This window comes from Rattus rattus, chromosome 9 (genome assembly GCF_011064425.1).
Source record: "Rattus rattus isolate New Zealand chromosome 9, Rrattus_CSIRO_v1, whole genome shotgun sequence".
Taxonomy (NCBI): Eukaryota; Metazoa; Chordata; class Mammalia; order Rodentia; family Muridae; genus Rattus; species Rattus rattus.
The window spans coordinates 2843708-2867151 of NC_046162.1; the positions used below are offsets into that span (position 1 = coordinate 2843708).

General features: G+C 50.0%; 1 protein-coding gene across 1 annotated transcript in view; it reads left to right on the forward strand.

Moving 5' to 3' along the window:
* Window positions 1-529: 529 nt before the first annotated feature.
* Window positions 530-23444, forward strand: part of LOC116909144 (lipase maturation factor 1-like) — a 68852-nt gene continuing 45937 nt past the window's right edge. The window contains exons 1-3 of the mRNA XM_032912629.1: window positions 530-761; window positions 13530-13839; window positions 16629-16639. Coding sequence (XP_032768520.1) covers window positions 530-761; window positions 13530-13839; window positions 16629-16639 — 553 coding nt within the window. The remainder of the gene's footprint in view (window positions 762-13529; window positions 13840-16628; window positions 16640-23444) is intronic.

Below are 23444 nucleotides of genomic sequence, written 5' to 3' on the forward strand. Positions count from 1 at the left end.
GCTATATAGTTCAAGGCCAGTCTGAGCTATTAAAAATAAAATCAAATATAAAAGCAGAGTTGAAGGTGTGTCTCCTTGGGATTCTGCGCATGCCACTGGTGAGTAAATTCTTCCCCTCTGAGTCCTTGGTGGCCCAGTGGCCCCATAAATAGCTTGAATATGGTCCCAGATCTTCATAGGAGTGCCACCTGTATTCTGGGGTTTCTGGGGACCACAGACAAAAGAGAGAAAAGAAAGCAGGAGGTTCCAGGGCAAATTTCAGGTTTCTTCCTGACAATTGTCCGATAGCATGATGCGCGCCTTCCTGGGCGGCGAGCAGCAGGCCTGGCCTTCCCTGCTACACACCAAGGACACAGCAGTCACTAGCTCCTTCCCGCGTCGCTTCTTCACCTAGCGCTCTGCAAATACTGAAGCCAACCACCGAGACTTTCACCGCTAGGCAAGACCGCCCAGAGAGGGCGTGGCGCGTGGGCCTTGGCTGCAAGGGGATACGCGTGTCATCCAGGGGAGCGTTTGCGGCCTTTCAGGCATGTGGGCGTGGCCTCCGCGCGCACCGCCCTTTGTGCTCATGCGCCCAGACAGCCTAGTAATGGCTGCGCCCGAGGGGTCGCTGAGAAAACGAAAGGTCGGAGGTGCGGAGCACAGTCCAGCGTCGCCATCCGCTCTGACTAGAGATCCCGCGGACTCTCCAGCCCGGCTACACACGGGCACCTTCTGGCTGACCAGAGTCGTGCTCCTGCGGGCCCTCGCTTTCATTTACTGTGAGTGTCCGGTGGGAGCGGGCTGTCGCCGGCATCCTGTGACCTGGTCCCAACCCCTGCTCGCTTCCGGACTCCCGCTTGCCCCTCTGTAGGCTTCTAAGAGCCTGCACTACAACCATTCTGGTGTTCTGTGAGCTCTCGGACCCCGCCTTCTCACCTCTCACTCAGTGACTGCCTAAACTTATGTCAGGTCCCTGGACCCTACTCTAATCCCTGCTTCTCCACAGCCCCACTAAGCACGTGTAAGAGGCGAAGGCAATCTCCACACTCCCTCTGAGTGCTCTCTGGGAGATGATGCTAATTATGTTCCAAAGGCCTAAGGGAGATGAGGATCTTCAGCCTGCAACTTAGACCTAGCCTCATCGGCAGGGGCCCCCCACTGGACCCAAAGGCAGTGCTGCAGCTCCAACCTGACCTGCTTGGAAGGGCACCCAGCTGAGGGACCAAGGGTCTAGCCAGATTTCATTGGTTGGCTAGGCTAGAAGTGAGGTTCAACCATGTCAGCTCTGGAAGTTCTCTTAGGTTCTGGCTCTGCAGACCTTCACAGTCCGCTGCAACATCCCACACTTACCTCAGCCTGAAGAGTCCTTAGCCCCCTTCACTTCAGGAAAAGCAGAACCAAGGGTTCTGCATTTATGCTAGTGGTCCCCCATGCACACCTCTTTTTGGTTTTGATTGTTGTTGTTGTTGTTGTTGTTTCGGTTTCTGTTGTTTGTTTTTGCACTGCACAGCTCTAGCTGCCCTGGAACTTGTTCTGTAGACCAGGCTGGTCTTGAACTCCTCACAGAGATCTGTTTGTCTCTGCCTCCGGATTGCTAGGATTAAAGGTATCCACCACTACACTGGGCACGGATGTTTCTTTACTGTCCCCTCAGCTCCTGGCCTGTTATTGCTGCCCACAGAAGTAGTGGGCCAGGAGATGTCCTATAGAACTGGCTCCTAACCAACTCACTATAGGTGACACCTGAACCCCCAGCTGTGGCTGAGCTCCCATCACTCATACTGGGCTTGCCCTGCCTATGGCCACAACACAGAGGTCATGCTTAAAGCCTGTGGACACCTGTCTGCTGGAAGTAGCTGTGGGTTCCAAATCTTCATCCTAATTCCTAATACCTAGGGGGTGGCCCGTGACTATGTGAACACTGATGGACATGGCCCGGCTTTTTAGTAAGGCAAAACTGAGTGCTAAGTAAGCATCAAGGCCCAGGGCAGGCCTGGGCTGGACAGGCCAGTTACCCTGCCGGGCTCATGCATGGTGTATCTTGGGTATTTTTAGGAAGTCATCTCAGGCTTTGGGCTGTGTCCATGTGGCTCTCCTGGGAAGAGTCAAGTTCACGTTCATTTTTGCGTGACAGACTGGTCACTTCCGGTGCAGAGGAAAACTAGAATTCTTAACCAAAGGGTCCCATGTGTTTTGTCTGCCTGAGTTTCCACTCATTCTCTCTAAAGCTGGTGGGGAAGAAAAATATCCAGACTTGTGTTGTTTTAGCCCATACAGTACTAAGGAATCATGGGAAAGTTGGTACTGGCACACTCAGAGCAAGATGAAGGTCTGGGGAATCTACAGTCCCTGGTGGGGGAAGACACTTTGCAGATAGGGGAGGCTCACCTTTGGTCAGCATGGGCAGGTGTACAAAAAGCTGTAATCTCCCAGTGAGGCTACAGCAGGGAAGCCATGGAACGTGCTTTTTCTTCTGGCAGGCCAGTAGGCACATTCCTTAGATTCCCATCTTCCTGTTTTCCTGGATGGCTGGGACTGCCCCAGCTATACTCTGAGGGCCCTTCAAAGTAAACATTCACCTGAATGTTGAATTGTCGCTTCTCTTATAGACAGACTTGTAATTAAATACAGTCAGGCATTCCCAGGTTCCCCTCTTGGGAGGGAGATCTCACCCTGTCGAGCAGGCACAGATATATCAACTGCCATGCACCTCCTTCATGCATCACACCATGCATGTGTCCAGTGACATCACCGTTACCGACATAGGAGAGAATGCATTCAGCTTTGACGAGCGAACGGCTGTGAGTGACAAGCCCTTGGCTTTACTATTTCCTCCGCCCAGGGTCTGTGAATTTTGTGCGTCAGGCTTGCTCCTGGACAGTGTCTTTCTTGAACCCCAAGGAACAACCAGGAGGTTAAGGCGGGAGAGGGGGGACACTCGGCAACTGATGAGATCTGTCTACTGCTGCTCTTAGGAAGGGCTGGGCTCTGGACAGGAATACTCGTGGCACAGGACTTCCCACCTCTGCTGCGTGATTGAGCGTCTGGAGCGTGGGGCGGTGCTTGTTCTGCTCAGCCTATTGCTTTCCCCAAGTATGACGAGGAAGCTGTGTGAGAGCAAGATAGTTCTACTCCAGGTATTCGAACCCCTGACTCTGGTTTAGGTGTGTGTCCCAAGCATTGGTTATGTATGTTTCTCCGTATTTGCTTGGTCACCTTTTCTCATTTACATATGGTCCTGTTGAACTCCTAGCTGAGGAGAGAAAACAGAAAGGGCACCTGACAGCCTGTCATCTTGGTTCTGAGCATTCATGACCTGAGCCTCTTTTCACTGCTGGGTAGCACAGGCCCCACCTCAGGCTTCGCTTGCCCTATGCTGGGCTTGGATGGTAGACATCACCCTCTGCCCCTGACACCGAGGGAAAATGATTGGGCCCCTAGTGCTAAGGCCTGGGGCTTGGCCACAGTTAACAAGAGCAGCAACAACAGTCAGTGTGTTTGGGTGCTTGTGTATTATAGCATGTGGTCTGAAAGGGTAAGAAAAGAGATACCTTATTTTTAGCCCCCCCATCTCTCTCTAGCTCTCGTGTGTGTGTGTGTGTGTGTGTGTGTGTGTGTGTGTGTGCATCTATGCATGAGTGCATGGTGTGTGTGTGTGTGTGTGTGTGTGTGTGTGTGTGCATGCGTGTGCACGTGCTGGCACATTGCAGGCACTCCAAATAGAACCTAAGGTCTCATAAAGGCAGGTTTCCACCTGGGAGGTCTTTGCATACCCTCCCTAAAGGTGATCTGAGATTTCTTCCTTGGGCACTGGGCATGGCTGAGGTGGCTGGTTCTGCTCTGAGGTCTTTGATGCTTGAGGTTCTCTTCCCTCTCAGCTATCCAGTGGTTGACAGTGGCACAGGGCTTCCTTTGTGCACGCCCATTCATTACCATTGTTTCCTAGTTAGTAGGTTGGTCTCGTGTGCTGCTTGCCTTAGGGGCCACTTTCTGAAAGGGATGAACTGGGTGGGGGGGACAACGACAGGACAACGATAGGATACTACACACCAGGCCTCTTTCTCCCTGTGTACTGCACTTTAAATTTCAGTACCCAGGAAAGAGCATCCAGTACTGTAGCCTCACAGTACACCAGAACATCTCATACCTATGTGTGCACCGACAGACACGCTTTCCTGCTCACAGAAGAAGCTGGTGATGCCCATGCGGCCATGGGCTGTGGGTGTCTTCTAAGCTGCCTAGAAAGGCAGTGGCCGGTGGACATGGGTCTTCTGCTCAGTGGTGAAGGCAGAGACATGGGAAGCCTTGTGCTGGGTCTCTGGTAGCTCCCGGGGCCTCCTGGGCTGGAGGACATAGAGCCCTCTTGTCATACTGCCATCACTGAGTGGGTGGTGGCCGGCTTTGAAGGAACATTGACTTAGCCAGTCAACACACCATGGATTCACCAAAGCCCAAGGGCCACCTATGGACCCTATAGTATCAGCTGTTCCGTCTTTGGTCCTCTAGTTTGGTGTGTTCTGGGCCTTCTCTCGGTTGTGACCGTGTGGAACAGTTCTGGCCTCATGTTCTGTAGAACATACCTCAAGTCGGGTCTGCGCAATGCCTGCTGCTGGTTAGACTTGAGGTGATAGGTTTGGGAAAGACTCCCCCCACTGTGGCATTTTCTTGTCACACTCACCTGACGCTTACACTGTCCTGCATCATCTGGTTAGCGTGTGTCTGCTGGGCATGTCTCCCCGCTGCTCTCTTAGTTCATACCAGAGGGGAAAAGATTAGGGAGAGCTATCTGGTAATTTTTTTTTTTTTTTTGGTTCTTTTTTTTTGGGAGCTGGGGACCGAACCCAGGGCCTTTAGCTTGCTGGGCAAGCGCTCTACCACTGAGCTAAATCCCCAACCCCAGAGGAGAGCTATCTGTAGTTACCACTCGGGAGCTCCTCTGGGAGGAAGATGTGTGTCTTCAGTGTCTCCACTGAGTGAGTGTCGCTGAAGACTCCTTATCTGGTTCATTTCTGTACAGGCTCCTGAGGAACTGCTGTCCTTTGACTGTCTCAGCTGGGCTCCCTGGTGAGTGTGTGACTCATCCCTCTCACGCGCCGCTCAACTGCTAGGGTGTCTCCTCATTTTCTACCTCACAGATCTGGGTCTCCTCTGCTCTCCTGCCCAGCTCTGGGTCAGCCGCTTCTCCAAAAAGCCCCATTTCTTTGGACAGAGAATGATATGGGAAACCCCGGGCTGGCTGTTAAGACCCTGCTACAACCTTCACGGTGGGCAGAGCCAGTCTCAGGGCACCACATGCATATGGGATCACCTCCGTCTCACTGCTAGATTCTGGTTGGCACACAAGCCAGCCCATGCTTAGCCTCACCTCTGGCTGCCTGAGGCTGTGTGCTCCCCTAGTGGACTCTGTCTCTTTATGTGCTCACCTAGACTCCTGGGGTAGAGCTTGCCAGAGCATCACCTTGGTATGAATCCTTTGTCCTTGTCTCTCTGATTACATCTAACCACTTCTCTGTGGTACATGTTAGGGAGTTGGCTTTATTTGGTACAGTCTGCACCCCTACCAGCTTACCCCAACATCCTGGTTGGGTTTGTTTATGTTTTGTTTTGCATTTGTGTGCTATGGTGGTTTGAATATGTTTGGCTCATGGGAAGTGGCACTATTCGGAAGTGTGGCCTTGTTGGAAAAGGTGCAGCCTTGTTGGAGGAAGGGTGACTCTGTGTGGGTGGGCCTTGTTGGAGAAAGGGTGTCTCTGTGTAGGTAGACTATGAGAGCTCCTAGTGCTCAAACTCCGCCCAGTGTAGAAGAGGGAGTCTCCTTCTGGATGCCTTCTGATGACGGTGCAGGACTCTCAGCTCATTCTCCAGCACCATGCCTGCCTGGATGCTGCCATGCTTTTGGCCATGATGATAATGGACTGAACCTCTGAAACTGTAAGCCAGCCCAATTAAATGTTGCCCTTTATAAAAGTTGCTTTGGTCACGGTGTCTGTTCACAGCAGTAGAACCCTAACTGAGATGTGTGCTAATGTCGTCTTGTGGGTTTGGACAAACGCACTTTGCTGTCTGCCAGCCCACCACTGAACACTGGAATCCCCCCGTGGAGGTGGGCAACCACCTCATCCCCACCCTCAAGCCCACCATAGTCCTGTTTCTGCCGCTGTTAATGGCTCTGCCTTTACAGAGGACAGGATGGCTTGTAAGTAGAGCCTTACAGTCTACAGAGTGTAGACTTTTTTCCTTTAGTTTTTATCCTTTTTTTTTTTCCTGTCTCTTCGCATCACCCCAGTCACACTCAACTTCCTAGTTCCAGGTCTGCCCACAGCCCTTGTGACCTTCTGACCTCCTTCCTCCCCAAAAAGAAGGAATAAGAGAAGGAGAAAGAGGAGGAGGAGGAGAAAAAAGAGGAGAAGGAAGAGGAAGAAGGAAGAAGTAGTAGAAGGAAGGGGAGGAGGGAGGGAGGGGGGGAGGAGGAGGAAGAGGGGGGGGGAGGAGAGGAGGAGGAGGAGGAGGAGGAGGAGGAGGAGGAGGAGGAGGAGGAGGAGGAGGAGGAGACAAGTCCAATTTATGTTCCCCATGTATTCACTGGAACTTGGTCAAACTCCCAGTGTCCAGCCCCATAAAGAAAACCGAGTCCCTCCCCAACCACACCCTGTCAGAAACCATTGTGGAGATCTACACTTCGACATCCTTTTCATGGTTTTTAGGAGTTCTCTTCTACTGCTTTCCGCCTATGCTGTTTGTTTGGGGGTGTGGGAGGAGGGTTGTCACAGAAGCGTCTGTGCCCCTCTTAACTCTTAACTGAGCAAGCTGCATTTATGTGCTTCCCCGCCATTGCTGAATCAGAAGCACCTGCATTTTCTACCCACGAGCGCTCTCCCACTGTAGGAGTGGGCAGGTATCGCCACCTTGAGAGGCATCTTGACTGTGTCCAGTTTTTAGTAATTACTAACTACTCTGAACAGGTTGTGGAGGTTTTATGTGGATGTACATCTCCAGTTTACTTGGGTGGATACCTAAGAGCATCATGGTGGACCACACAGGCTCCACTTGTCTGTTTCACTGTATAGGACCCCGCCTAACTTCCGGAGTAGTGGCTGTTATCTTGCATTCTCTCCGAACATGTGATCAACCCTGCAGTTCGGAAGCCTCCAGGGCGCTTGTACTGCCAGGTTTTTCCAGATTTGGGCCTTTTGGTTGCTTATTTTGTTGGTGGACTGTTTCCTGGATCTCAGGCTGACCTTGAACTGCTCGATCTTCCTGCCTGTATCTCCCCAGGGCTAAGATTACAAGCATGCACCACTAGGCCCAGAGCCTCACTGGCTTTATTGGTTTCTCCGGTAGGGATGGCACTGCACATGTTTTCCTGTGTTGGCTTGTCAAATGTGTTTGCAGGGGGCAGACAGTCTCAGCACCTCTAAACATCTTTTACCTCCTGTTCAGGTTTCTTACTGCTGTGTTTGAGGAATTCTCTAATGAAAGTCCTTCATCGGACTCATGACTGCTTGCAACATTTCCCTCCAGTCTGCGCATCGTATTTCCATTTTCTTCGAAGTTTCCATGGGCAGTTTAAAGTTGCTTTCTTGCTTGCTTGCTTTCAGTTTTCACGAAGCCCATGAGCTGACCATTTGGTTTTTTTTTTTTTTTTTTAAAGATTTATTCATTTATTATATATCAGTACACTGTAGCTGTCTTCAGACACACCAGAAGAGGGGATCGGATCTCTTTACAGATGGTTGTGATGGTTGTGGTTGCTGGGATTTGAACTCAGGACCTCTGGAAGAGCAGTCAGTGCTCTTAACCACTGAGCCATCTCTCCAGCCCCCATTTGGTGTTTTATCTAAAACCTTTGCTGCTCTCCCCTCCCCATCCCTTTTGGTTTGTTGAACTCACAATTGAGCTACATGAGCCCTGGGAGGACAAGCCCAAGCCACCAGGCACAGCCTAGGTTTTCTTTTATGTTTGCTTCCAGTTTGTTTGGTTTTATCTGCACCACCGTTTGGATTAACTTTTATGTTAAGGCCTTACGTCTCAGGCCATCTTTTTGCACGTGGAGTTGGCATTAGCTTGCTCTGGGGCTTGGGTGTGGATGAAGGTGCATTTTGCTCAGGTTCTGTTCTGTTGTGGTTTTGCTTTTGCTTTTAGCAGGAGGAGTATATGCACCGTGGTGGTAGCTCTGGTGGGTGCCCTCTGCTAAGTCATCTTTTCTTTTCCCTTCCCTTCATTTATTTTTTTTATTGGATTCTTTTATTTACATTTCGAATGTTATCCCCTTTCCCGGTTTCCTGTCCATAAACCCCCTATCCCATCCTCCCTCCCCTTCCTGCCTCCCCGCCCTGACATTCCCCTACACTGGGGGGATCGAGCCTTGGCAGGATCAAGGGCCTTCCCTCCCATTGATGCCCGACAAAGCCATCCTCTGCTACATATGCAGCTGGAGCCGTGGGTCCTTCCATGTGTACTCTTTGGATGGTGGTTTAGTCCTTGGGAGCTCAGGTTGTGGGCATTGTTGTTCTTATGGGGTTGCAAATCCCTTCAGCTATTCCAGTCCTTTATCTAACTCCTCCAATGGAGACCCCATTCTAGGTTTAATGGTTGGCCTCGGGCATCCACCTCTGTATTTGTCATGCTCTGGCAGAGCCTCTCAGGAGACAGCTATATCAGGCTCTTGTCAGCGTGCATTTCTTGGCATCAGCAATATTGTCTGGGTTTGATGACTGTATGTATGTGGGCTGGATCCCCAGGTGGGGCAGTCTCTGGATGGCCTTTCTATCAGTCTCTGCTCCAAACTTTGTCTTCATATTTCCTCCTATTAATATTTTTGTTCCCCTTTCTAAGAAGGACTGAAGCACCTGCACTTTGGTCATCCTTCTTCTTGAGCTTCATGTGGTCTGTGGATTGTATCTTGGGTGTTCTGAGCTTTTGGCCTAATATCCAGTTATCAGTGAGTGCATAACATGTGTGTTCTTTTGTGACTGGGTTACCTCACTCAGGATGATATGTTCTAGTTCCACCCATTTGCCTATGAATTTCATGAAGTCATTGTTTTTAATAGCTGAGTAATACTCCATTGTGTAAATGTACCACATTTTCTGCATCCATTCCTCTGTTGAAGGGCATCTGGGTTCTTTGCAGTTTCTGGTTATTATAAATAAGGCTGCTGTGAACATAATGGAGCATGTGTCTTTGTTGTATGTTGGAGGATCTTTTGGGGATATGCACAGGAATGGTATAGCTGGGTCCTCAGGTAGTATGTCCAATTTTCTGAGGAACCTCCAGACTGATTTTCAGAGTGGTTGTACCAGCTTTCAATCCCACCAACAATGGAGGAGTGTTCCTCTTTCTCCACATCCTCGCCAGCATCTGCTGTCACCTGGGTTTTTTATCTTAGCCATTCTGACTGTCGTGAGGTGGAATCTCAGGGTTGTTTTAATTTGCATTTCCTTGATGACTAAGCATGTTGAACATTTCTTTAGGTGTTTCTCAGCCATTAGATACTCCTCAGTTAAGAATTCTTTGTTTAGGGGTTGGGGATTTAGCTCAGTGGTAGAGCGATTGCCTAGCAAGCGCAAGGCCCTGGGTTCGGTCCCCAGCTCCGAAAAATAGAAAAAAAAAAAAAAAAAAAAAAGAATTCTTTGTTTAGCGCTGTACCCCATTTTTAATAGGCTTATTTGATTCCCTGGAGTCTAAATTCTTGAGTTCTTTGTATATTTTGGATATTAGCTCTTGATTGGATGTAGGATTGGTAAAGATCTTTTCCCAAACTGTTGGTTGCCATTTTGTCCTAATAACAGTGTCCTTTGCCTTAGAGAAGAAGCTTTGCAATTTTATGAAGTCCTATTTGTCGATTCTTGATCTTAAAGCATAAGCCATTGGTGTTTTGTTAAGGATATTTTCCCCAGTGCCCATGTGTTCGAGACTCTTCCACACTTTCTCTTCTATTAGTTTGAGTGTATCTGGTTTGATGTGGAGGTCCTTGATCCACTTGGACTTGAGCTTTGTACAGGGCAATAAGCATGGATCAATCTGCATTCTTCTACATGCTGACCTCCAGTTGAACCAGCACCATTTGTTGAAAATGCTATCTTTTTTTCCACTGTATGGTTTTAGCTCCTTTGTCAAAGATCAAGTGACCATAGGTGTGTGGGTTCATTCCTGGGTCTTCAATTCTATTCCATTGATCTACCTGTCTGTCTCTATACCAATACCATACAGTTTTTATCACTATTGCTCTATAATACTGCTTGAGGTCAGGGATGGTGATTCCCCCAGAAGTTCTTTTATTGTTGAGTATAGTTTTCACTATGCTGGGTTTTTTGTTATTCAAAATGAATTTGCAAACTGTTCTTTGTAATTTTATGAAGAATTGAGTTGGAATTTTGATGGGGATTACATTGAATCTGTAGATTGCTTTTGGTAAAATGGCCATTTTTACAATATTAATCCTGCCAATCCATGAGCATGGGAGATCTTTCCATCTTCTGAGATCTTTTTCAATTTCTTTCTTCAGAGACTTGAAGTTCTTGTCATACAGATCTTTCACTTGCTTGGTTAAAGTCACACCAAGATATTTTATATATTTGGGACTATTATGAAGTGTGTCGTTTCCCTAATTTCTTTCTCAGCCTGTTTATTCTTTCAGTAGAAGACTACTGATTTGTTTGAATTAATTTTATATCCAGCCACCTTGCTGAAGTTGTTTATCAGGTTTAGGAGTTCTCTGGTGGGTTATCTTTTAATGGATGGCACCATCATAGCAATAGCAAGCAGATTCTTGTGGAACAAGGAGCTAGGGATTGATGGAGTGTGGCTAGCCTATAGACCTTCCACTAGAGTGATAGAGTGGGGCTAGCCTAGAGATCTCCTACTGGAGTAATGGAATGTGGCTAGCCTATAGACCTTCCACTAGAGTGATAGAGTGATAGAGTCAAGGACCAAGGCAGCTCTTATAAGGACAACATTTAATTGGGGCTGGCTTTCAGGTTCAGAGGTTCAGTCCAGTATAAAATGCAGGAGCATTCAATCTAGCATCCAGGCAGGCATGGTGCAGGAGGAGCTGAGAGTTCTGCATCTTCCTCTGAAGGCTGCTAGGATAAGACTGGCTCCCAGACAGCTAGGATAAGGCTCTTGAAGCTCATACCCACAGTGACACACCTCCTCCATCAAGGTCACACCTTCAAACTGCCACGTCTTGATTGGTGTCGATTCCTATAGTGAGCCCTAGAGATGGTCAACCTGAATGCCACAACTCTGTTCCTCTTCTGATTACACCGGCTCCTCTGTTTCCTTACCCTTCGTATGTGCTGTCGGGATCTACAGACAAACCTCCTCTGGGATTGAGATTGTCGACTGGTTCCAATGGCAAGTGCAGCTCTTCCAGCGCATGGTCGTGGCTTAGCTCCCCACACGTCCACACACTTCTTCCTTTCTCCTGTGTTTTGTAGTTTTCCACAGACGGAGCCACTGCGCATCTGTTAGATTTTTACTTGTGCTATTTCCAGGTGCTTTTGTGCTTGCTTTCTTGAGACAGGGTTTCTCCGTGTAGCTCTGGCTGCCCTGGAACTCGTTATGTAGAGCAGGCTGGCCTTGAACTCACAGAGACCTGCCTGTCACTGCCTTCTTAGTGCGGGGTTTAAAGCTGTACACCACCCCTGCCTAGCTCTTTTTTTCTTTTTCAAACTTAGATGACGCTGTTCGACCTTGTGATTCATCCCATGATCTTGATAAAGTCACCTTTAGCACTGAAGGTTGCCATTTTTGTCTTGTGGTTATCCACATCGACCATCTTTTGCCAATGAAGCCACTTCTTCCTCATCTGTGTGCCTTTCACTTCTCTCCTCACACCTTTTCCCTTTCTTTATCCTACCCCTGTCTCACCGCACTAGGCACACATAGCATGGGCACCCTGAAGAAGTGGAAGTGTCCTGTAAAAGGGAAGATCCTAGAAATGGACTCTGAGCTTGGGCTGTTGCAACCTCCTGGGGAGCACAGGCTGCTGGACCTGGGGACAGTGCTGTTGTTGGAGCCAAGTCACGAGGACATTCGTGATGGCTAATGCCAAGTGCTCACACATACCCAGGCTCACATAAGCAGCTTGCTCGCATAGACATCATGTGAGAGCAGACATAGTCCGTGTATGTACACACGACATGCTTTCTCCAGGCTGGGTTCTGGAAGCCCTGAGGGCTCTGAGCAAGTGTAAACTGCTGTGTGTCTTAGGCACCTCATGAGTTACTCTCCTGTTGCTGGGAGAAACACCACAGCCGAGGCGAGTTCTTACAGGAGGAAAGATTGTTTGGGTTACAGCTCCAGAAGGATAGGGGTCCACTGGGGGTGGGGGGGTGGATGTTGGCACAGGACAGGCGTGGCAGCACAGGACAGGCGTGGGGGAGGCACAGGACAGGCGTGGGGGAGGCACAGGACAGGTGTGGGGGAGGCACAGGACAGGACAGGACAGGCGTGGGGGAGGCATAGGACAGGCGTGGCAGCACAGGACAGGCATGGCAACAAGAGCAAGAGGCAAAGAGTGAGCTGGGAGTGGCGTGTGACATTTAATCTCAGAGTCCGTCCCCAGTGACATGCTTTCTCTGACAAGGCTGTGCCACCTAGTCCTCCCTAAATACCACCAACAACTGGGAAAGAACAAGGGCTCAGATACCCGAGACTATGGGGACATTTCTCATTCAAGCCACAAAGGTGCCAAATCGTGCGTGCTGCCTCAGTGAAAACCATGTCTGGCCCATGAGAGCCTTGCCTGCTTGGATCCTCTTATGTCCACGGGGCTGTTGCCTATCTGTGTCCTGTCCTGGTTAGTGTTTATTGTCAGCTTGACTTAACCTAGAATCACCCGGAAAGAAGGAAGCTCGGGTGAAGAATTACCCCTTTAGACTGAGCTGTGGGCATGTCTGTGGGACATCGATGACAATGATTGCTAGTTGGGGTAGGAGGGCCCAGCCCATTGTGGGCGGTGCCATCCTCAGGCAAGCCCACCATGGGTGGTGTCATCCTTAGGCAGGTAGTCCTGGGCTCAGTGTGAACCAGAGAACAAGCTGTAAGAAGCCTTGCTTCAGTGTTTCTGCATAAGCTCCTGTTCTGACTTCCCTCTGTGATGGACTGTGACCTGGAAGTGTAAGCTCTGAAATAAGCCACTCTGCCCTTAAGTTGCTTTTTAAGTTACCTTAAGCCACGGTGATCATCACAGCAACAGAAGGCGAACTGGAACATGTTATGTCCGTGTAGCCATTTCCTCATGTGCCCTTATGACCATAGGGACATTACCTCTTCATATCCCGCTAACCCAAGGGCCTCCTCTCCTGTACCCATGGAGGCCTATTCTTGCCTGTGTCCCCTTGTGTCTGTGGAAGTAGATCTTATTCATGTCCACTTGTGTCCATGGGGGCCCATTCATGTCCACTTGTATCACCTGTCCTCCTGTCACCCAGCCACTAACATCTCCTTTTCCCACAGGACCCAGTTCCTACTTGCATCCCTGAGCCGATGGAGGTGTGGTCTGTCCCTACTCACAACTCCTGCATTTGTATGTCTTCCAGTTGTGGCCTTCTTGGTGGCATTCAATCAGAACAAGGCCCTCATCGGTGACCAGGGCCTGCTGCCCTGCAGACTGTACCTGAAGAATGTCCAGCAGTACTTCCACGGCAGGACTGGCTGGAGTCCCTGGACCTATACTCCAACCATTCTGTGGCTGTTGGATTGGTCAGACATGAACTTCAACCTGGACCTGCTTGCTCTTCTTGGGCTAGGCCTGTCCTCCTTTGTCCTGGTGACCGGCTGTGCCAACATGATATTCATGGCTGCCCTCTGGGCCCTCTACATGTCCCTGGTCAACGTAGGGCAGATCTGGTAAGTAGAGCCTGTCCCCTAGCCCTTTGGACATATACCTACCTCCTGGCCACTGAAGTGCCTCAGTGAGCTTATTGGGGGGTGGGGGAACCAAGTGCTTCGGCTTGACAGAGGCTGCTGTTAGCATTCAGCCAAACTCTGGCCTTTCTCTTTGGGGATGAAATGTGTGGTTGAACTTAGAGATCTGTGTCCTCTTGAGAATATGCTGCCAGCCTGCTTGAGCTGTGACTTTTGAGAAGATGGAGACAGAGATCGGTGGGCAGCTAGTGGGACACTGAGGCCTGAAGGACTCGACTTTGAAACATCACCCTTCTACCGTCACGGAAAAGAGTGTTTGTAGCTTATGCTAGACATGACACTGGGCCACGGCTCAAAGCTTGCCCTGATGGGGCCCTGTAGGACTAGAGGAGGTGTTGGAGTTTATAGGATCGCCAAGGCCAGGGAGTTTATGGACCACAGGAAGGTGTGTTGGAGAAATCTGTGGGTGTGGCAATCAATATCCGTGTGTACACGTGGGAAGTAGGCGAGGGGGTTGGTACCTGTATTGATTGTTTTTCTCCTTGCTGTAACAAAATTCCTCACAAAAGCAACTAAGAAAGTGTGTGTGTGTGTGCGTGTGTGCGTGCGTGCGTGTGTGTGTGTGTGTTGGGGTTACAAACACATACATCCAGGTCCTAGGGATTCAAACTTGGGTCCTCGTGCTTGCAGAACAAGTGTTCTCACCCACTGAGCCGTCTCTCCAACCCCACCCATGAGCCTTTCCCCATTCTGTTCAGAGACTGCTACTCATTGGAGAACTCACATAGTATATTTCTGCGGTTAGCTATGAGTGCTAGGTTAGCTATGAGTAGGGGCTAGTAAGTGTTCTGTTCACTTAAATATCTCCTCTATGGACATATAGTACCATGCTCAAAGGATGTATTCACTGCCTCTAGCATCTGTGGTTAAAAAAAAAAGCCTCAAGCATTATTGTTTTATCTGAGAACAGCATGTACCTCTGCCAGGCAGGGATCACTTGACACGGTTTCAGAACCAGCAGGCTGTCAGCCCGCTCAGTGAGTCCAGACCCCAAGGTAGATCTCAGGCCTTTACCTTTCATTAGCACACATTGTATTCAGTTTTTCTTCTTCATGGAGGTGCAGTTCATACATTGTAAAATCTGTTTAACGTGTATGAGTCAAGCTGAGTGTGGTGGTACGTGCCTTTAATCCTACCACTCAGGTGAGGCAGGAAGACCGCAAGTTCAAAACAAGCCTGGGCTACACAGTGAGTTGCAGGACAGCCAAGACTCTGTCTCAAAATGGAATAAGACAAACCAAAAATAAACTTTAAAAGTCAGTGGTTTCATGTATTCAGGGTCCAAAAACCCTTGTCATAAAGTTTAAACCATCCTCATCACAAGAGAACCCCTTATCAAGCCCATCAACCGCTCCTCCAACCACCCCTGGTGACCAATAACTGCTTTCGGCCTGTGGCTTTATGTTTGCACCCATGGTGCTTATATGCCCGGGTGTCTACTGGGATCCATATCCCTTAGTATTGTGACTCTGTGTCTGGCTTCACCCCAGCATGGTGTTCTAGGGCCCATCATGTGTAGGGTGTCAGGGTGTCTTTCTTTCACAGTATAATAGGTGTGCAAGTTTGGTACTTAGATGGCATTAGGAGTGGGGACACTGGAGGTACAGCTCAGAGGCAGAGGGCTTGCCTGGTGACTATTTTATTGCTAATAGTTATTGTTCTATGGCTATGAAGAGACACCGTGACCAAGGCAAGCATTTCATTGGGGCCTTGCAGTTTCAGACGCTTACCTTATTATCATCATGCATGCAAAGGCAGGCAGGCACTGGAGCAGTAGCTGAGAGCTATATCCTGATTGGTGGGAGGAGAGAGAGAGAGAGAAAGAGAGAGAGAGAGAGAGAGAGAGAGAGAGAGAGAGAGAGAGAGAGAGAGAGAGAGAGCAGGCCTGACCTGGCATGGGTTTTGAAACCTCAAAGCTCACTCCCAGTGACCCCATTGACACAATTGCTCCAACAAGACCACCCCCCTTTTCCTTCCTTCCTTCCTTCCTTCCTTCCTTCCTTCCTTCCTTCCTTTTCCTTTTTTTTTTTTTCCTTTTGTTGTTGTTGTTAGGCGAGACAGGGTTTCTCGGTGTAGCTCTGGCTGTTCTAGAAATTATGGCCTTGAACTCAGAGATTCACCTGTCTCTGCCTCCCAAGTGCTGGGATTAAGTCATGCACCACTACGCCCAGTTTAACACCTCCTAATTCTTACAATCCTTTCCAATATTGCCACTCCCGATGATGAAACATTCAAATACATGAGACTTCAGGGGCCCTTCTCATTCAAACCAGCACACCCAGCAGCTCGGTCTAGCTCAATGGGTCCCAGCATCAGGGCTCCAGGCATCTTCCCACTGTGACTTCAAAGTAAAAGACACTGGGGCAGCACAGCCCACTGCATTCCTCTAACATAGCCCCTCTTCCGGTGATCTACGTCAAGATACCCAGACACCCTGAACTTCAGACCCTGGAGCATAGCGCTTGCAGGGGCAGCCAGTTAGAATCTTGCATCTGCTCACTCTACAGTGTCTTCTGCTGGCCTGTAGGCCCTGTCTCCCCCAGCTTTGCCTACTCAGTAGCTGGCAGCTGATCCTCCTGGAGGCGGGTCCTCCTCTGCCCCACACTGCCCCAAGCTCACAAGTGGGTTTTGCTCAGCAGGTAAACACAATGGTTTAACATATAAAACCAAGCCGACATCTTACTGTTCTTCCTTTTTTGTGTGTGTTTCAGGTATTCTTTTGGTAAGTGACAATCGTGCAGAAAAAACCTCTGTGAGGGCTTGCCCTGTGTGTTGGGGTATGTATCTCCGTGCATTTCGGCTATGGGGGCTTCTCTTATGTTTAAATACCTACTGATGGCTCGCTCTCCAGGGTGTGGGCATGGCTGGCAGGCTGGCGGGTCCCGAGTTGTGGTCTCTGGTGGGCTGTGACTGGGGGCTCCCAGGGGAGGCACTGGGCGCCTTTAGCAACTGCACTGCATAATAATGGAGTTGCTAGGCTTGAGAGATGGTTCAGACGTCAAGTGCACTTAGTGCTTTTGTAGAGGAAACCAGGCTAGGTTCCAAGCACCCACACAGAGGCTAACAACCACTTGTACCTCCAGTTCCAAGGGGATCCAGTGTCTTCTTCCAGCCTCAGCAGGTACTGTCTGTGTGTGGTGCATAGACATGCATACAAGGAAAGCACACATGCACATAAAATAAAAAATAAGTCTTGAAAAGAAGGTGGCTGGTGTGAGCGCACACCTTTAGTCCCAGCACTCGGGAGGCAGAGGCAGGCAGAGCTCTCTTGAGTTCAAGGTCAGCCTGGTCTCCATAGTGAATTCCAGATCAGTCAAGCCTTCATAGTGAGACTCTGCCTCAAAAAATAAAATAGAGTAGTGGTCAGGGTCAGGGCAGGGTCAGTGTGGCTGGTGAGGACATAGTAGTCCTGTGTGCCTTTCAGGATGTGAATGAAGCAGGATGTGCATGTGTACTTGTTGCTTCTATCAACATCCCCCAGAGAACCCTGTCTTCTCCAGTGCTTCAGGGAACTTCAGGGGATAATGGTAGCTATTTATTACAAGGTGATGAGTAGAGAAGGCATTCAGGAAAAGTACAGGAGGCCCCTCCCCAGTTTGTGTCTACTGAGAGTCCGTGGCTAATGAGAGCTGCGTGGAGGTGTGCTCATAGGAAAGGGCAGGCAGTGTAGAGGGCACTGCCCAAGGCTCCGTGCTGATCAGAGAAGCATTTGGATGTTCCCAGCCCACACCAGTTGACAGTCACTGGAGTGTGGTCGAAGGCAGCTAGCCCCCAAGTGGCCAGGAAGCTGAGAACCTAGGGACTTAGGTGTCTGAAAGTTGGCCCAACTCTAGAATCCTGCAATAAAAGTCAAGGATACTTTGTAAGGGGAGAGTGAGGGGATGGGGCAAGGTGTCTTTACTGACCTGCAGTTCTACCCAAGGACTTCACAGGGGGCACCGTGACCCCACTGCAGCTTCCCCATGCTGTGCATGTATCTGGGCCACACCCTGCCTATCCTGTGTGGCTTCAGCTGTGAGGCCTGAGTCCCAAGTCACTTTCTGGCCTATGTTCAAACTGAGTGTTGCCTGCAGTGCTGGAAAAGGAGATCCATTGGCAAACGTGAGGCCATCAGTCTGCTGCCACCGTAAATGTTTCCCTCATTTCAGTTCCCATTGTAAATGTTTCCCTCATTTTCAGTTCTCACTGTAAATGTTTTTCCTTTTTTTTTTAGTTCTCACTATAAATGTTTCCCCTCAGTTTTTAGTTCACACTATAAATGTTTCCCCTCAATTTTAATTCCCACTGTAAATGCTTCCCCTCATTTTTTTTAGTTCCCTGAGTAGACGAATACCTGCGTATCTGCAAAAACGTTCAGCTGTGCTGACAGAGCCTTTCCCACACAGCTGAGAGCAGGGTCACTGTGACTGGTCAGGACACAATAGTCCAGGATGTTCGTATCTGCTTCTTATTTCTGTATCAAAGTCCCCCAGAGAACCTCGTGTTCTCCAGTGCTTCAGGGAACAAACCCTCTTTTCTTAGTGAACATTGCTTATCTGAAATTGCAACAAGATTATTTTTTTGTCTGGTTATGAATATGGAAACCTTGAGGCTCTGACTCCTGTATCTGGACAGGATCCCTGCTCGTTGGTGCAGAGGATTCCAGCAGTTACTGGTAAAATCAAGTCTGAGGCACTCTGGGTGCTCACTGCCAGCACTCTAGAGCTGTGGCTGTGTCATGGGACAGGCACGATGAGAAGTAACAGGTGTTCCACACATCTTCAGACCTGTGCTTGGCACTGGCTGCCCCATTTTGGGATCTGGGCAGTGGGGTATCCCCAGGGCTCTAAGCACATAGCAGGGGAGGGGGTGAGATACAGAAGACCTCCAGGTGGTAACCTCAGGAACTTAGAGGAAAACCACTGCCTAATCACCTTCTGTCTGTGTCCTTGACTACTGACACTCACAGGCGCTACCTTACCTGGTGGTACAGTGACCTGGAAGCTTATAGTGTTGCTGTATCTCTGCCTTCCATCTTCTCTCTTGCAGTCCCAGAGAACAAAGGCCCATCTGGGTAGACAGCATAAGGTGGGCAGCAGATGCACCAGGGGAAAACTTTTCTGGAAGGGCTAGAGTGAGCTGCAGCCGGGAGGTGGTGGTGGCTCATGCCTTTGATCCCAGCTCTCGAGAGGCAGAGGCAGGTGGATCTCTGTGAGTTCAAGGTTGGCCTGGTCTACAGAGTGAGTTCCAGGACAGCCAGGGCTACACAGAGAAACCTTGTCTCGACAACCCCCCGCCCCCCAAAAACAGGGAAAAAAGAAAACACTGGCTGCTCTTCTATAGTACCTGTGTTCAATTCTCAGCACCCTCTGGGGGCTCACAAGTCCAGTTTCAGAGGATCCAGTGCCCTCTTCTGGCCTCTGTGGGCACTGCACACACATGGTGCACAGACATGCAGGCAACACACCTATGTGCATAAAGTTATGAAGAATCTTCTGGAGGCTTCTCTTCTCTGGCCCTGAGTTGCTGCCCACAGAAGCCGGAGATCTCCCAGTGAGCACCGCCTGTCATCCTGGCTGTGTGATCTTGATCATATCAGTCATCCACGGAGGCTTCTGTGAACTAAGAGCCAAAATATGGAACTGCTTGCTGGTGTCTCTGTGGGGCTTTATCCCCCAAATAGTGATTTGAAGTGCACCGAGCTTCCAGAGCCTCATGTGCAGTGTGGCCGCTGCTCACCATGTGTATTATGTCTGTATCGTATTTTCGTGTTTATCCATTTCGAGATAGAAGTCTTACTTATCCACCCCATACTGTTTTCAAACTCCGTATCCTCCTGTTTCAGCCTCCCAAATGCCATACATAGGCATACACCACCATTCCAGCTTAACGTGAATTTGTTATATTAGTTAAAACTGAATCAATCCGAAGGCCCATCAGTCAATACCGTAGTCCCACCAGCCATCATTGGAGCACTGGGAAGCTCTGAGATGCTGAAAGGTGTGAGCTTTGGAAGGGTCTTTGGACAGGGCCTATTGAAGACACCCTCCGTTTAACTAGCAAAGGGTTTTGGTCACCTCTTTTCTTGGGCAAGGAGGAGCAGTCCCCTTTCAGCCAGTGATGTGGGGGCCTGGCTTCTTCTGTGCACATCGCCACTGTCAGTGAAGGGTTCTGGGTAAGGAGTCCAGACAGTGAGGTCTCATTTCAAGTGCCTTCCTTCATCTCAGACAATCACAGTTGCCCAACATACTTAAGATTTTTTTATTAGTAAATTTTCGCTGTCTCTTTAAGGGGCCCCCTTTAACTGTGGCAGCTTCTGGTTCTTCTTCATAACCTGCCATTATCGCAGTACTATACTCCCATTTCTAGGGAGATGCAGTTGCTGAGTGGGCTGGGGGTGTGTGCTGGCCCTGTTCTTTGGGTCCCAGGGAGCCCGAGGCATTGATCGCGCACTCTGTCATCTTTGCTGCATTCGACTTGCCTTGGCAAATGCAGCTCAGAGGCTTGGTTGGAAAAGAATTACTCCTGTGGCCGGCGGGTGCTGGAAACGCCTGTCCCAGAGGAACTGTGCTTCCTGATGTTCTGTCACCCAATTTTCTAGAACTCCAGTAGCCTGCCAGGCTGAGCCGCAGGGCTTTAGGTCTCCTGAAGGACGGGGCGGTTCCTGGCAGGCACCGTCCCAGTACACTCAGTACACGGTGTGACTGCTGTTGCCAGTCTGATGACTGCTCCCCCAGCTCAGCCACTCTCCCTGGCATGCCACTGTCCCTAGCATAGCCAGTCTCTGGTATGGCCACTGTCTACGCTGGGCTCCAGGCCATGCCAAGCTCTGTGTGCATTGTGAAAGGGTTTAGAGAGGGAACTGCGACCTTGTCTCTGGGGCTTGAGTCCTATGACCCCATATGCAAGGTTTCCTCAGATTTGTTCCCAGACTGACTCCTTCTAGGTGTGGCCTGGGGGGGACCGTGAGCAGCAGGATGACTGCTCTGGCTCCAAGGGCTATGGTGGGGAAAGGGCTTGTGAGCATCATGCTTTAGGAGCGGCCTGCTGACAAGACTGGGGAGGGCCTGGGAGAAAACAGCACGATAGACTCCAGCCAAGTAGCACAGCCTCCTCCAGCTAGGCTCCTGGGTGATAGATACCGTAAGGTCCTCAAGGTCCAGATAGGCAGTCAGGAAATGCAGCACGCTCCGGAAGCCTCTGGAGTGTTTTAGACCACAAAACCCTTTTGAATGTTCTTTAGCTGTGGTGAATGGGGTGTGGGCCTTGCCTCCCAAGCAATGCTCAGACAGTGTAGGCCCTGGGCATGTTAAATTTTTCTGGAGAGGCCAGACTGTCTCTGATGATTGTAGGGAAGGGAGACCAGGCTGCTGTGTGAGAAGCCCTGTGTCTCGGGAATCCACAGGTTTGGGGTAACTAGAGGCCTTCAATGTCCCCTAGGTTCCCCCCACCACTCACCGCGGCACGTATCTAATAGTCTAAGAATATCCCAGGTGTAAAGGCCCTAGGTCTGTAGGACCCTGTGCGTCTGTGTGTCAGTACAACATGGCCGGGATAAGAATTGGACACGTTAGCGTTTGAATGAGTCTGGGTTCCTTCATTTCGGGAAGAAGCTGTGCTAATAAGTGGTTAGTTTGTCCTGGGCCTCGTCAGCCAAGGACAGAAGTTCTGCTGTGTCCCCTTCCCCAGGCACAGTGTCCGGGCACAGGGACCCAAAGAGACATTTGGGCACCTGCCTTGGATTGTGCACAACCCATCAGCTGTAAACACACAAGGAGTGTGAGGGCAGCTTTAAGGCGTGTCACCCAGGAAAGCATCAGGCCAGTGGGTAAGCCATAGGAGAGAGGCCAGGGGTCTGCAGGAAGCTGATGGGAGTATCAACAACCATGGTTCTTATGCAGTCCCCAAGGGCCCAGGCCTCATTGCAGCACGGATGGCAAGAACAGCGCCCACAGACTATCCTGGATTCTGTTCTTTGCCATTCTGTTCTTTGCCACCATATCTTTTCCATAATCTTTCCAAGTGGACAAAGTGCTTAATGATTTGGGGCGCTTTGTTCATGCCCAGTGGAGAGCTCGGCCTCCTGTCAGACCGTCCTTGGCAGGCCCTGGGCCACATGGGATGTTTATACGGCCAGGACACTTGTGTTTCCCTTCATGGCAGCACCTCCTGCCAGCCGTTGTGAATTAAATGCTCCCCGTGACCCTTCACCCTTCCCGCTCTTAAATTCATGCTTTAAAAACAGCTTAATGAGGGGTTTACTGGCCCAATTGGAAGTTTTTATTAAGACCCATTAGTGAGGGAGCAGAGGCTGCCTGCAGGAAGTGATTAGCACGGTGGCCCGGCCCAGCAGGTTCCATGAAACTGTTTCCAGACCTGTGGCTGACACTGCAGCGGCCTGCGGGTTCTCTGCTGCAGTTTACAGTCCCTCGCTCCCCTCCCAGCCCCAGTGCTCAAGGAAAGGAGTCTCCTTAATTAAGTTTTCCTCACAGTCAGAGGCAGCCTCAGTGGCCAGGCCAGCCACTCAGGAGCTGCCACCAGCAAGCCAACCCTATGTCCCCTTCCTGGGGCTGTCTCTGTTGACTTAACCCCTTGGTGTGTCACTAGAGAGGAATAGCCTCACACACAGAGCTAACTCACTTCCGGAAAATGTCTACTCAGGATGACAGCAGGCCCTCTTGTCCCAGTACCACGTCCCTGTCACATCCTTCCTGAGAGCCCAGAAAAACCTGGTTTCAGCATGTGAGGGCCGCTGAGCGGCATGTTGGCTGTAGACTGTCTCAGTCAACCATTTGGTAGGGGCCCAGGGTCAGTGTTTACCCAAATGGAGACATGAGATCATATTCTCAACCCCACCCCCAACCCCGTGTATCTCTCCCTTCCCTACCTTCCTTCCCCTTCCCCTTAATGCCCCCCCCCGCTGATTTAAATCTAATGAAAAAAATCAGTAATTGACTCTGAAAGAGTGTTTCCATGTATGATGGTTCACGCCTTTAATCCTAGAAGGCTGGAGTCTGAGGTACAGGGAATGCTGTTACCGCTTGCAGAGCGAGGCCCTGTCTCTAATTGCCTAGAGGGAAGCCCTGGCTTTGAGACCTGTCTGTAGTCCCCACACTCTGGAGGAGGAGCAGAGTTCAAGGTCACCTTGAGGCCAGCCTGGGCTTCTGGGTTTTCCTTCTTTCCTTGTTGATCACTCAGGGTTTTACCTAGCTTCCTCTTCCACTTCCACTTCCAAAACATGGTTCCCTTTAATGAACAGAGTTCTGAGACTTTGAAAGAGCTGTTTCGCTTGAGTCCTGAGGCTGCTGGGTGGGCTTTATCTTCCAGCTTGCTTTTTAGTTTTGTTTTCCCTGGATTGTTTGGAATTGGGGTATGTGTCTGTTCCTGACTTCCCCATCGGGGTAGCAAGTCCCCGATTACACTCACGCACAGCTGAGCCCAGTGGGCTTGGTCTCAGTCTCCTACAATGAGGATCTGTCTGATTTCAAGTTTGTTCCTTCTGAAGCTGAGTGGCCTCAGCCGCCATGCCGTCTGTCCATCCTGCTCTC